At 40.5% G+C, this 15,681-nt stretch overlaps 1 protein-coding gene across 3 annotated transcripts in view; it reads right to left on the bottom strand.

The window, feature by feature from the left end:
- RASA2 (RAS p21 protein activator 2) overlaps nt 1-15,472 on the bottom strand; it is a 142,182-nt gene extending 126,710 nt beyond the window's left edge. For all 3 annotated transcript variants that reach the window (XM_045088454.1, XM_045088453.1, XM_045088455.1), the window contains exon 1: nt 15,304-15,472. In XM_045088454.1, the coding sequence (XP_044944389.1) occupies nt 15,304-15,436 (133 nt within the window). In that variant the 5' untranslated portion in view covers nt 15,437-15,472. The remainder of the gene's footprint in view (nt 1-15,303) is intronic.
- Between the last annotated feature and the right edge of the window lie 209 nt (nt 15,473-15,681).

Genomic DNA, 15,681 nt, shown 5'->3' with positions numbered 1-15,681 from the left:
GGTTCTATGCAAAGGTCACTAGACAGTATGCAGATCCTACCATACAAATTTTACATAGGACTAGAATTCCAAATACCAGGCTGGGGGTAGAGATTCTGGTGCATACGCTTCTAGACATGTATGTGAGTTTGCACATATGTGCTTACTTGGGGGTTGGGGATGGCAGTGTGTGCATGCATTTATACTGATAAGTTTGTACGTGTGTTTGTGTGTGTCCCAGAGGAGGACAATGCTCAGATAAGTAAGAAAAGAAGACAAATATTTATGAAGTAGTCAAGACAGTGCTAAATATCTTCTCATTTATCTTATTCAATGTGTACAATGACCTTTAGAAGCATTACTGTTATCTTTTATAAATAAAAAAAAATGTTACATGGCTATTAAGGTGATTTAATAGAAATAAAATTCCAAAGCCCAATCTTTCCTTTTCACTTTTTTTTTTTTTTTTTAAATTTAACAGGCAGATCACAAGTAGGCAGAGAGGCAGGCAGAGAGAGGGGGAAGCAGGCTCCCTGCCGAGTAGAGATCCCGATGTGGGGCTTGACCCAGGACCCTGAGATCGTGACCCAAGCCGAAGGAAGAGGCTTAACCCACTGAGCCACCCAGGTGCCCCTCCTTTTCACTTTTAACGTCTTTCTGAATATAACAGTGCTTAGAGGAACAGACACCTACTCCTTTCTGAAATTATCCTAACGTGCCCTGAAGGCCAAATAAATTTCAAAGGATACAAAGTTAAGAACCAAGACAGATCTTAGTGGGATTAACCCCTAAGAAAAACTGCAAACCAGGGTCCTAAATTAGATGATCCAAAGATAAAGATTTTTGGGGTGAGAATAAAGCTGACTCATAATAGTTATCATTTACTGAATAAATATATACATTATATATGGCAGGTGTTTTTAAAGGGCCTTCATATACATTATTTCACGATCTTCAAAGTAACTTCCTCCGAATGATTTTTTTTTTTTTCAAAATATAGAAATTGGGGGTAGAGTGATGACATTCCAGGAGTAAGACACAATGCAAGCAAGTTCTGAAGGTGGGAAAAGGGGAGCACCTCCAAGGAGGCAGTGAATAGTAAAAAGTGACTAAAGCATGAAGGGAGATAAAAGGGGAATAAGAAGAGATAAGACTACTGTAAAGAAAGGGTGGAATCAACAGAATCTGAAATGCCAAGCTAAAAAGTTTTAACTTTCTTCAGTAGACACAAGTGTCACTAAAAGTTTCTGTGTGGTTGGATCCAATGCTTCAGGGATACAGGACCTAAACTAAGGTACTGAAAGAGCAATGGGAGGAAAAGAAAGCTGGAAGAAATACTACAGAGATAGAATTGACAGAATTTGCCCTGAGTGCCTCAGAATATGGTGTTCTAAACAGGAACAGCAAGCTGAACAGAGGATTAGAACTTCCAATGGGGAAATGAAAAAAATATGCAAACTTTATCATTTATATTCATAACAAAAAAAATGAAGGAAAATGAATCCAAAATACACTTGAAAATATATAGTCTCACTGTTGACAAGTTTAGTATAAAATTAAAATGTGCTATGCTAGGGGTGCCTGGGTGGTTCAGTCAGCTGGGCATCTGCCTCCTGCTCAGGTCATGATCTCGGGGTCCTGGGATCAAGCCCTGGATCAGGCTCCCTGCTCGGCATGAGGCTTGCAGCTCCCTTTCCTGCTCCCCCTGCTTGTGTTCCCTCTCTCGCTGTGTCTCTCTCTCTCAAATAAATAAATATGCATAATAAGATAATCCTGTATATTAACACATTGTAAGGTCTTTCAAATTTTCTTACAAAGTTCAGTTTTTATTTCTGCAAGAAGATAAAAGGTGGACATAATTAAATTGTTCATCAACAAAACTATGAAAGTATACTTTACCCAGTACCACTACTACTTATGTTACAGCCCATACATAACAGTACCATGGCCATGCAGTACACTAAGTTATCCAATTGTTTCACAACCCCTTTGAAAGATTAGAAAGACTGTAATTCCCAACTTACAGAAGAGGAAACTGAGGCTCAGAGAGGTTAGGTGATTACTAGAAAAGCTGCAGAAAAAAAAAAATACTTTCAACATGCTACATTATCATTTAGCATTCATTTGATTTCTATACATCTAATCAATACTTTGTATAGGATAAAGAAATCTTAAATGAGAAGAACTGCCATAATCACATCTGACCTTCCCAGGAGTCTCCTCACCCTCTTCAAAGTATGTCAGATTGCCCTAAGTGTATGGTAACAAAAAGTGGGGAAGATGCCTAAAAACTTCTGAGGAGAACATGGTTATGAAGCTGCTATTTCCCTCCTTAGCTGTCACCTTGAAAGTACCACTGAGAAGTTATAAATTTGTGATATTATTCTGGCACAGGATGAGAAACGGTACCAACAGGCAATGGTGACTGCTAGAATATCTCCTACTCAGTACAGTAGGGCTTTTCAATGCATAAATTAACTCAGATAACGAGACTGTCAGCAATTTTTCTCACTCCCAGTAAATGATAAATTATCTTTAAAATATATATATAACCTGAAATCTTTAATCTCATTCAACTGATAAATCATAAAAAACCGACACGCTGCATAATCCCTAACAGAAACCTGGTTCTGCTTAACAACAGGCACTATAATATTAACATGGAACCTGGAAGGTTAAAGAAATCAGGAATAATAGTTTCAGTAATACTGAACTCCTATTCCATCGTAAAAATAAAGCACCGTGTAATCATCAGCATGCCTAAAGCAAGGTAATGCCACTAGCAAGCACCTGATTGGGCAAAGGGCTCCAGGAATCCTGCAGAGTTTAGAGGGTCAGCATAGATGCTGTAAGCAAAGAACTTGCGTTGAGGCTATAAAACATCAACAATATATAAGTACAATTCTTTTTTTTCTTTTTAAGACTATTTTATTTATTTTAGAGACAGAGAGGTGAGGTGGAGGGGCAGAGGAAGAGAATCCCAAGCAGACTCCCTGTTGAGCACGGAGCCCAATGCAGTGTTGGATCCCATGACCTGAGATCATGACCTGAGCGGAAATCAATAACTTGACACTCAACTGACTGAGCCACCCAGGCGCCCCTTTAAGTACAATTCTTGAGAAAGCATACAAAGTTAAAGCATAAACTCCAGGGCAACTCCTCAAAAATGCCATAGTAGGTAAGATGCAACTCCTCAGTGGAAAAGTCTACAGAATATAATCAGGAGCCTCTTGTTTTACACAAGTCATATGCACGATAATTATCATAAATCATAGTTATCTATATTGCTATCATATTAATCACCTCTCACTGAAGTTTAGTCAAGAACAAGAAGTTAGGAAACTGCTGTACATAAAAAGGCAAGTTTCGCAAGGTATTGCCAGGAAGTGTCCATGGGTTATACAGATACGTCACCAAGTTGCGGGCAGGATCTTCCTGTGGTTTGTCTTGCCCACTTCAGGTTTCACTTTTGAACGTGTGCTGATTCCTAAGCTCCCTACAGCCCCTTTCTCAAGTAGCAAACCAAACTTTGAAGCACATGTGGTAGGAATCTCTCCTGAGAGGCCAATGGTTCCTACAGCTACGTGAAACTTAGCAAGTCTCCGAAGCTGACCAACAGAACCCAGTATGGCAAGCAAATGAAAAGCCAGGTGGTGGTAAAACTAAAGGCAAATAGATATGACACATATGGGACATGGTGGCTCCTTCTGATAATGGCATCCTGGGGGCCCAAATGCAAAACAGGACTCACTATGATCCAGTACTAAAAAAAAAAAAAAAAAAAAAAAAGTAGCACCCAGATACAAGTAAGTTGTACCTACAAATGTGCATGTACAAGTATATGCATGTTATGTGTTCCAGGAGAACCATTTACAAGCACAGACAAAAGCATATGAGCATAGTCAGGCAGACAGAAAAGTAACATTTTTTGTAAATCACCTAAACAGTATTAAAGGTCAAATTTCATAGCATCCCAACATTCTAATTTTATTGAATATCCATAACATTAGACCATAACCAATTTAGGGATAATTACCAACTTTCTGACAACAGAAATACACTCATCAGTTCTTTTGAATATACCATCTGACAGGCAAACTGGTAGACAAACGGATAGTGACCTCGGTAACTTACAGATCTTCTGAAAACCTGGCTCTGCCTTTTTAAACCCTGAGCAAAAAAATCTTTTTGTTGGCATACAGTCTTTTTCATGAATTTAGATTAAATGAAATAATTTGCAAAGTATGACACAGTATTCGCAAAAAGGAAATATATTCAAAAAAAATTAGTTCACTTCCCCTATCCACTAAGAATATTTTATATAAAATTGTTAAAATTCAGGGACACCTGGGTGGCTCAGCAGGTTAAGCCATTGCCTTCAGCTTGGGTCATGATCCCAAAGTCCTGGGATCGAGTCTCACATCGGGCTCCTTGCTCAGCAGGGAGTCTGCTTCTCTCTCTGCCTCTGCCTGCCACTCTGCCTCCTTGTGTCCACTCTCTCTGACAAATATATAAATAAAGTCTTTAAAAAATACATAAATAAAAATAAAATTGTTCAAATTCAAACTAAGAGGTTCTGTACCACTCACACAAATGTTATTTTAAAGGATCAAAATTATTCTTTTTACCTCATTCCTCTGAAACAAAACACTGAATTTTTTAAAAAGTCACTTTTCAAATACAAACAACTGGTGAAAATAGGCAAAGTATATGGGATTTTACTATATTGCTCCTTAAAATTTTTGCTAGAAATTCTATAAAAATAAAAGGTTACAAAAAAAAAAGACAAAAAGTTTATCTTACTTTCAGGGACATTCAAAATGTTTTCAAGCCTAACATTTGACTACCCTTATTTTTGTAGACAGGAATAATTTTCAACAGTAGAGCAAAAGAACTTGGACTAAAATTGTATGAAATTCTTTTATATGAAGTCATTTTTCATAACATAGTAATACACAAATACTCTATAGAAAATTAAACCATTATAAGCAAAGCTGATTCACTTTGTTCACCACTGAGGTAACCAATGTCTTATCTCCTTTCAAACATCTTTCTGTGCGTTTTCCCAAACACACATAAAAAAAGATAAAACAGACCATTCTAACAACTTGCTCCTTTTACTCAATGATACATCTTTTTTTTTTTTTTATTTGACAGAGATCACAAGAAGGCAGAGAGGCAGGCAGAGAGAGAGGAAGGGAAGCAGGCTCCCTGCTGAGCAGAGAGCCCGATGTGGGACTCGATCCCAGGACCCTGAGATCGTGACCTGAGCTGAAGGCAGCGGCCTAACCCACTGAGCCACCCAGGCGCCCAACTCAATGATACATCTTGACATTCTTTCCTTTCATACTCTGGAAACCCCTCATTCTTTTTTGCTGCTATGGAATATTTATATTAACATATTACTACATTTCCCTACAATGCACACTTAAGTTGTCTCTAATTGTTTCACCAACAAGGCAATATTATAAACCTTTATATATACCTCTTTTGCAAATATCCAAGTGTTTCTGTAGGGTAGACATGCAGTAGAAATGCATGGGGAATAAACATTTAGATTTTTTAACAGATCTTGCCAAAATGCTCTCCAAAACTGCTTTACACATTTAAGTAACAGTGAGCAAAGTTACATATATCCCAAAACCCCCACCAAATACTGAAATTAACAAGCTTTTCTCTTTTCACAAACTGACAGCTTTTAAAAATTTGCATTTCCCTGATTAATTTTTATTAAATCTGACCAGTATTTTCTTATGTTTACTGGCCTTTTTTTTTTTTATCTCTTTCTGTGAAATGTCTGTTCATACATTTTATTTTCCTAATGCCCTTTTCCTTTCAAAAATCTTCATGAACTTTTTATATATTCTGGACACTAACAAATACAGAGGCAGTATAGCATATAGATTAGGAGCAACAGGATGGACCCTGGAGCCAGTTTGCTCAGTTTGAATTACAGCTCCACCACTCACTAACTGTCTGATCTTGGTCAAGTTACTTAGTTTAGCTATCTCGTGCCTCAGCTCCCCACCTGTAAAATGTGGATAATAAATGTTATAGAGTTACCATAAAGATTACATTACTTAATTTGCCAGGGCACCTGGGTGGCTCAGTTGGCTAAGCATCTGCCTTTGGATCAGGTCATGATCCCAGCCCCACATCAGCCTCCCTGCTCAGCAAGGAGTCTGCTTCTCCCTCACACTCTCCCTCTGCCTCTCTCCAGGTCTTGTGCTCTCTCTCTCACTCTTTCACTCTCAAATAAATAAATAAAATCTTTTAAAATAAATAAATAATTTGATATGCTTAAAGTGCTTTAAAACAGTACCTGACACAGAATATGTGACATGCCAGTGTTTTATTTTTGTCAACAGGATTTACTGTAAATATCCTCTCACAATCTGCTATTTGTCTCTTAACCCCTGTTTATAAATCCTCACTTATCTTTCCTCAAAAAGTTCTTTTTCCATCTCTCTTCTAACATCAGAAATTATATAGGCAGATGAAACCAACAAACTGACTCCCTTCACTGGATCTCACAACCAACTTCTCAAGAATAAATGCAGATATCAGCCAAAGCATCTAAATTTTTAAACATCTTTCTACTAAAAAAATAACTAGCTTCCTTACTGCATAAAGCATTCCCAAAAATCAGAAAGACGACTAACGGATCAAACAGAAAAAAAGGACAAACAAAATAAACAAGTTAACCCAAAAAATGGAAATAAAAATGGCTCTTAAAAATATGAAGAGAGGGCGCCTGGGTGGCTCAGTGGGTTAGGCCGCTGCCTTCGGCTCAGATCATGATCTCAGGGTCCTGGGATCGGGTCCCGCATCGGGCTCTCTGCTTGGGGGGGGGGGGGGAGCCTGCTTCCCTCTCTCTCTCTGCCTGCCTCTCTGCCTACTTGTGATCTCTGTCTGTCAAATGGATAAATAAAATCTTAAAAAATATATATATATATATGAAGAGAGGGCACCTGGATGGCTCAGCGGATTAAGCCTCTGCCTTCGGCTCAGGTCATGATCTCAGGGTCCCGGAATCGCGACCCGCATAGTGCTCTGCTCAGCAGGGAACCTGTTTCCTGCTCCCTCCCTTTCTGCCTACTTGTGATATCTCTCTCTCTGTCAAATTAATAAATAAAATCTTTTAAAAAAATTTAAAAATAATATTAAGAGATCCTCAAACTCATTTAGAAGAAGTGCAAATTAAAACTACAAGTCAAATGTTCCTTTGCATTAGACCAGTAAAGATCAAGACATTTTAAAATACACACTATGTGAGCAAAGAAAGAATCATTCATTCATTGCTCGTGAGAGCAAAAATTGCTACAGTTTCTGTGGAAAGCAATTTGGCAGTGTCTTTCCAAAATAAAAATACGCATACCAATTCATCAATTTAACATTGAGGAATTTACCCTACAGACAGACACACACACTCATATAAAAAATGACATAACAGGGGGTGCCTGAGTGGCTCAGTTGTTAAGCATCTGACTTTGGCTCAGGTCACGGTGCCGAGGTCCTGGGATCGAACCCCGCATCAGGCTCCCTGCTTAATGGAAAGCCTACTTCTCCCTCTCCCATTCCTCCTGCTTGTGTTCCCACTCTTGCTGTGCCTCTCTCAAATAAATAAATAAAATGAAACCTTTTTTAAAAATGACATTAACAACAACGTTATTTATTACAGTACTGTTTGTAATGGCAAAAACTGCAAATACCTACATGTCCATCAATAGGGGACTGGTCAAATAAACTGTGGTATATCCAGATGATGCACTATTAAGCCAACTGTTAAAAAAACAAAACAAAACAAAAGGCAGCTCCCCATATAGATAGATACCACAAATCTTCAAGCTACTATCACTAAGTATATAAAAAAAAAAAGATGCAAACAACGTATATTTTGCTACAATTTACATGTTGGTGAGAGAGACTAATACTCATACATTTATATTTATAAATGCTTAAATAATCTCTGTAAGCATACATAAGAAACTAGTACTGCTTGCTTGTGGAAAGGGAATAGCTAGGGGCAACAGAAATAAGTAAACTTAATTTTAAATGTATACTCCTTAGCACCTTTTCACAGTTTTGTACCAGGTATTATATTCCAGGTATTTGTATTATCTAATCAAACAAATAAGTAAATAAATCTTTTTAAAAATAAATTAATTAAAACCTCCCTGTGATCACACCACACTTTCTGCTGGTACTCTTTAAATGGTCACAGGGGCTCCTGGGTGGCTCAGTTGGGTGTCTGACTCTTGATTTCAGCTCAGGTCATAATTTCAGGGTGTGAGATTGAGCCCCACATGACACCTGCTTAAAATTCTCTCTCTCCCTCTCTCTACCCCCCCATCCCTCCCCACTCCGATGCTCACGCACCCTCTTTTTCTCTCTCTCTTATGAATGGATGAATGAATAAATAAATGAATAAATAAATAAAATGGTCAGGTTGCTAAACTACTCAAATAGTTTTGGCTAGTCTGTTCAACTGACAAAAGCAGTTCTCCATCCTCGGGGTCCATTATCACTCCCTATGGAATATTTCAAACCCAGAGATGTCCAAGTACCACCAGAGAAATTCTGATTCAGTAGGGCACCAGAATTTTTTAAGTTCACGGGTGACACTGATAGGCAGTCAGGACTGAAAACAGCTGAGTTATAGCAAGAATTACACAAACAGGTAAACAACCAGGCTCAATCTCCATTTAGGCCACAAGCACAGTTTCATCACTAATCCTAACCACTTCACAAAGTCCTTAAAAAGGACACCTGGGTGGCTCAGTTGGTTAAGCATCTGCCTCCCGCTCAGGTCATGATCACGGGGTCCTGGGATCAAGTCCTGTATGGGACTCCTTGCTGAGGGGGGAGCCTGCTTCTCCCTCTGCCTGCTCTCTCTCTCTCTGACAAATACATAAATAAAATCTTTAAAAAAAAGAAAAAAGGAACAAATGAGAGTATGTAGATAGCAGAATGAAAATATATTACTACTTTTGGATACATTACTACAGAGGCAATACAACTGCTTCATATATTAAATGTAGTACATCTGCAACATTCATACTAATGACGAATTCATTCTACCTAGCATTTCAGAAAGAACTTTGATAGTAATGTATTAGTGCTCCACAGGCAAAAGCATTTACTGTGTAACACTTCGAATAGCCGAGTGTCAAGTTCTTCGTTTGTAAAATGAGTGGATGCAATTTGTTCCCCACCTTCCAGCTCTAAACCTCAGTAATTCTCTAAAGCCAATCATTACTTAGGATAGACTTTAGGATAAACTAGTAAGGGCTTTTTCATCCCATTCACAGCCTAGGCTCAATTCACAGCCCAGAGGGCTAATGCCCTAACAGACACTAGCTATTATGTACTGCTGAATAAATTAATAGTCACAGAAAAAATTTAAGATTCAAACAACCTTCATTAATAAGTCTCACAAAAACATTTCAAACAGTGCATCTTATACAAAACAGGCATATGAAAAACATTTAAGCATTAAAATAAAAACATCTCATGTAATGTTTTAAAGCAAATGGTTCAATTTAAAAAGCAACTAAGACTTAATGCTAGAATGGATGTTAAAGACCACTCTCATTTTACAAGTGAAAAAAGAGGGAGTCAGCAAAGCTAATGAATCTGCCCAAACTCATTCTGTCATTAATGATATTCCTAGCACCAAGTCCCCAATAACAAATTTGTCAATTATTGCTCATTGATGTTTGCATGTACACTGGTAAAACATTATAAAGCACATTATTTTAGCTACTAATTTTTGATGACTGAAATAATATACAAAACTAAAGACAAATCATAAAAATTTAATATACATGACGTGTCTTAATTTACATTGATGACTACACAAAACTGTTAGCAGATCTTAAAAGAGAACAGAACTTTATTAGTAAATAAAAGATATAATCTGGTATTATTGTCAAATAATTTCATAATGCACATTAAAAAGGATATAGGATTGGTATTTAAGATTAAAGGATAAAATGATAATTTTATTTCAGCTACATTAGTTCCACAGTCTCTTAGAAGCTATTCAAAGAGTTCAAAAAAAAAAAACCTCTATGAATTTATTGAGGTTTACCTCCTGTCTTCCTCAGAGAAATGATTAGCAGACTGCTCTGTGAACTTTTACAAAGAACCCTTTTCTCTCATTTCTATCCATCTGAAAGATGGATTCTTCCTCAATCCTAAATAACTCATCCTCTCATTTCAAATTTTTGAGAATAATGAATTCTTAGCATGAACAAACCTTTTAGCAGCTTTCCCTCTATTAATTTATTAAATAACTTATCTAATTTCAAATATCTGATAGTAATAAATTCTTAGCATGAATAAACTTTTTCATCTCTTCCTCAATTCTATTGCGTGATCAATAAAATGTCTTGATTTTTATCTTACTACCAAAAAATTCAAACCTTTCATGACAGACAAAAACACTTACTGTATCAGGTATGATTATAAGATTTTTCTTTTCCATGCTCAGGAACAATTAGTAGCAATATTCATGGAGTACAGTCAGGTAACAATATTCAAATCTCCTAATAATAAGCACTCACAGCATTTAAAAAAATTAATCCTTTTCTTAATGAGGCAACTTTGGCATCAGTTCAAACATAAGCTCAATTGGCACTGTAATTTTGAAAGGAATGAACTTCCTGTCACAAACCCATGTAGTTTTCTTTCAACAATACTATTATCTTCTAGTTTATCTGTAAAATTTACGAAACGTTTCACATCTAGTATTTCAAATCCTCCTCAGGATAACATAATGAGAAATAGGGCATTTTTCTAAAGGCCTATTATGTCCCAGGCATTATGCTGACAATGGGATAGTTAAAAGAAAAAAAAAAAAAAAAAAGAAGAATGAATTCCACCCTGGAAGAGCTTGCAGTCTAATGGGAGAAAATAAATGAACAATTTCTATAAAATGTGCTAGAGTAAGGACAAAGAATTACAACTCCCCAGTGATACTAGGGCCTAACACTTTCTCTCCAGGGATGGGGGTGGTGATGCCCTGCCCCAAAGGCAGCTTTGGTCAGGAGATCACATGCAGCAGGCTTTTGAAGGATGTGTAAGAGTTCCTGACATAAGTACAGGGTTGAGGAAAGGAGAAAGACACTTCCAGGCAGGGGGACATGTACAAAATGGCTAGTGATGAAGCATTATTCCCATTTTAAAATTGAGGAAGATAGGGGAGCCTGGGTGGCTCAGTGGGTTAAAGCCTCTGCCTTCAGCTCAGGTCATGATCCCAGGGTCCTGGGATTGAGCCCCACATCGGGCTCTCTGCTCTGTAGGGAGCCTGCTTCCCCCTCTTTCTCTCTGCCTGCCTCTCCGCCTACTTGTGATCTCTGTCAAATAAATAAAAATAAAATAAAATAAAATAGATGAAGAAGATAAGCTCAAAAGGAAAGTGAGCAGTCTAAAATCACATGAATAATAACAATGTAGGAAACAGAATACAATCCTTCTGATTTTAATCAGCTTTGTACACCAGAAAATGCCAGTAAGCATTGACAAGAACATCAGATAAAGATTAATTTTTACTCCTATTTATTCCTTCCCAAGAGATTGTCCATGTCTGACCAAGATCCTGGGCAGAAGGGAAGAAATAACTGGAGGAGTAGATTTATTTAATTCTCCAATCAATTCTGTGAGATAAGTAATTTTATTATACCCATTATACACACAAAAATACAAAGGTACAGGGGTGGCTCAGTTAAGCATCTGATTCTTGGTTTCAGAACATGCACACTCTTTCTAAAATAAATAAATAAAATCTTAAAAAGAAAAAAAAGAATACAGAGGCACAAAAAGGTTAACAATTGGGAATTAAGAGAAGATTCAAATCCAGGTGACTAACCTGACCAAGCTTCTAAACTCAAGCACTTAACCAGACCCCAAAGATCCTACTTTGCCTAAGAGCTCTACAGCATTTGGTCTAGAGAGACCGAGGAGACCAAGTAAGTTCTGGATCACATCACGATGCCACAGGTCTCACACTGTACTACACATCTCAATACTCACATAAATCCTCAGATTTGGCTCCCTTACCAATCTGAGGAGACCAATCCTTAGATTCTGGTCTTCCTTGAGTAGGTAAACCCACGAAGAAGGTGGCATGGGCTCTTTCAGCAACATTCTTACATTCTGATTACCAGCTGATTTAATTAGATGAAAGCAAACTTAACAAAAAGTGATAACCAGAAAGACATAAAATAACAGCACGAAGCTTGAAAAGCACAAAGAAGAAAGCTCCAATCCCTCTCTCTAGCTTGGGAGGTGGGCAATGCAAAAGTGCTTCAGGTACATGTAAGCATACCTGCCACTGAGTGCATGGCAGCTCACACTAAAGGATGGAGTCTGTAGTACCTTAACTTCCTTTATCAAGGGTTCATATGACAACTCTGGGACTTCAACAACCATTCCTGCCTCTTGAATATTAGGGAAGCTGACCATTTGAAATGACCATTGTTTTCGAGGGCACCAAAATGACCTTTGGGAATTGAGGATCAGCACAGAAGACAAAATACTATCAGCAACACTGGATTTGCTAATGTTAGTTGACTGACCACAAAATGGGTTTCCAATCTGTCAATCTGGTTATTTCACTTGTGAAGGATATGAGAAAATACTGGAATGAAACCCCTAAAGAAGACTGTAGACTATTATCTCTACAACTTTAAAGATACATAAATCTAATCCATCCTCACTTTTTGTGGTAGCATCTGGAGTTGGTGGGTCCTATCCAGGTCTAGGAAAAAGGATGTTCCTTTGAGGCTCACTTTGAATCCTACTGAACTCTAACTCTCCAGATTAGAGGCTCTCAAACAGCAGTCTGAAATCTGCCAGCACATCTCCAGTCTAGTGGGTACTACTAGGCTTTCCTCTTGAGGTCTTCCAACATGGTGAAAAGGAAAGCTGACGTGGTTACCCACACCCTCAAGTTGCTTAGTATCTTCACTGTCAGGATCACCACCATCCCATATCTGTGACTTTAGCACCTGCTGATGACTCCTCCAGCCCCCACCCAGTAAAACCCATATGTCAGTTTCAGGGAAACAGAAAACAGCATCTCTTCACAGGGTTCTGAAGATCAACTGTGGATTATACCAGCTAAAAGAAGGGCAAAGAAATGGAGAGGGAGGTGGGGAGAACTTCATTTATATAAGTATCCTAATACATTTTTTCTAAAAAGCAGATATTCAGAGACCTGAGCTATAAGCCAAGCAATTCCAAAAGCAAGAAATGAACTGAAATAACAAATAGGATACCTCAACTATGGTTAAAGCGGTAATACCATTCCCAGCAACTGGACGATCAATCCCCAAATCTGGGTAGTGGGGCTTTTATAAAGCACAGAGACAAAGCTGTGTTTCTGTACTTGTATGTCTGAGTTTCACTCACAGTGGTATCTCCTATTGTGATATCTCTGCTATGGAGCAGGTGAAGGTGCAGGGCAGCTAAATCCTTCTGGAAACAGCCCAACCCTAACTTTCAGTTCCAAGATGTGTGTATGTAGTTCCATAGTATAACCTGCAGCTCGATAAACCAGAGGCTCCAGTGGATATTGCCTAGCATCATGACAGTAAAATGAAAAAGTGGTAAAATTTGGAAAATTAGATCAAGTCAAACCATTTACAATTTTCCCAAATGTTAAATAAGATATAAATAAATATTAAATATAAGACTTAATCTGAATTTTGAAAAGATTTTATACCCTGGAAAGTAATTTTAATACTGGGAACATAGATATGGACCAGATCTATTTCTCTGATGTCATCTTCCAGGTTTTGAGAACTAAACTCAAGATCTCAAGTTGCCTAGGACTACTTCTGGGAACAAAAAGATGAGAAAATTTAACACGCCTGCCTCTGAGATTTAATAAAATCTCAGTACTTGAAGAGGGGAGCAACTTGAAAAGAGGAAAGGGGGAGAATCCAAGCTCAATTAATAATATCATTTTTCAGGAAGAGGAAAATTTTACATCCTGTGCAACAAAGAGCACTGTTAGCCATTTTATTGCACTTCGATTTTCTTCTTATAAAGTAAAAAACTACTCCTCTTACTAAGGGCTATTTGTCGGAAAGATGAAGCATATTTCCATTCTGAGATACTGAATTTTAAAAAAGGTGATTTTTGACAAAAACAAAAATTAGTTTTATTGATATATCTTACAAATAGCAAAAAAAAAAAAAAAAAAAAAGAAAGAAAGAAAAAGAAGAAAAGAATAGAAAATGAAAAGGCGTTTCCCCTGAATAAACTACTGTGAAAAAATTTTAACTCTGACGCTCAGAGTCACTTTTTTAAAAACAAATACCCAAATGACTGAATTCAAATGGTCTATTGTAACGCTCGGAGCTTCTGAGCAAAAATTCTATATTAAGTCAACTAATATGGCTCGCTCACAAAAGTAATAATTAAATGCACGAGAAAGAAAGGAATTAAGTGGGTTAAGTGCGGGCTGGATGACTGTGTTTTGAGACCTGCTCACAGGAAGCCACTACATCCTGTCTTAAGTCCCTGTCAGTCACACTGTCTCTCAATCCAAGTCCCCGCCGCAGCGAGGTGGGGCGAGTACAGGTGTCCAGCCCCGAGCCCCTCCCAGCGCGCTCACTCGCGAACACCCGGAGCTGCGGTCGCCAGAGTCCCAGGACGGCCTGTTTCCTCCAGCTCAGGGCGCCTTTTTCAACCTCGAACAGGCCCGTGAGCCCAGGAAGCAGGCAGCCCCCTCCCCTCGGGCCAGCCCCACTTCCCTGCCCGCCCTCCTCCTCCTCCTCCTCCTCCTCCGGCCGCGCCTCCCGTAATTACCGCTCCGCTCCCACCTCGGGGCCGCTCCCCGGCGCCCGTGCCGCCCGGAGGCCTTCGTCCCAGGGCTGCCGGAAACTCCCCACGCCCCCGGCTCACGCCCCCGGCCCCCACCCCCCGCCCCCCGCTGGGGCGTCCCCACGTCCAGGCCGCGCCCCGAAGCCGAGCCCCTCAGGCCGGCGCTGCTCCCGGCGCCCCTGGGGCCCCCCTCCACGCAAATTCCCGGCTTTCCACTCCCTCCGACAAGAGCAGCCCCAGCCCACGCCGCCCCGTCGAGGCGACGACTCCCCCAACACACCCCCCTTCCAACCTCAGCCATGCCGGCCCTCCCCGCGCGCCTCGCCGGCCCCGGTACGGGCCCCGGCCCCCGTCTGCCCAGGTCCCCTCTCAGCCGCGCCATCCGAGTCCGGCTCGGCGCCGCCACCCCCGCGCGCCCGCCGCCCCCTCAGCCCCGCGGCGGCCCCCGCCGGCCGCCGGGTGGGTCCTCTCAGCCCGGCCCCGGCTTACAGATCTTGCCCCGCAGGCTCTGCAGCACTCGGACTTCTCGACTGTCCTCATCCCCGGCCTCGGGCTCAGCCGTCGCAGCCGCCGCCGGCGCCTCGGAGGAAGCCGCCGCAGCAGCAGGCGCCGCCGCCGCCATGGTGCCGCCCGGCCCGTGCCGCAGCCCCGCCGCCTGCGTAGCCCGCGAGGCGGAGCCCAGCGGCGGCCTAGGCTGGGGCGAGCCGCGCGCCTGGCCCCGCCCCCGGTCCGCAGCCTGGCTCGCCCCGCCCCGCCCCTGTCCCGCCCCCGCCCCACCCGGGTCCCTGCAGTCGCCGCCCGCCCCCCACCCCCACCTTCAGTCTCCCCGAAGCAGGGCCGCTCGGGCGCGAACCCAAGCGCTGGCTT

Source organism: Mustela putorius, unplaced genomic scaffold (assembly GCF_011764305.1).
Source record: "Mustela putorius furo isolate JIRA1106 unplaced genomic scaffold, ASM1176430v1.1 tig00003834_pilon_pilon_pilon, whole genome shotgun sequence".
Lineage (NCBI taxonomy): Eukaryota > Metazoa > Chordata > Mammalia > Carnivora > Mustelidae > Mustela > Mustela putorius.
Note: the sequence above shows the minus strand (reverse complement) of the source record. Positions and strands in the feature narration are given on the sequence as shown.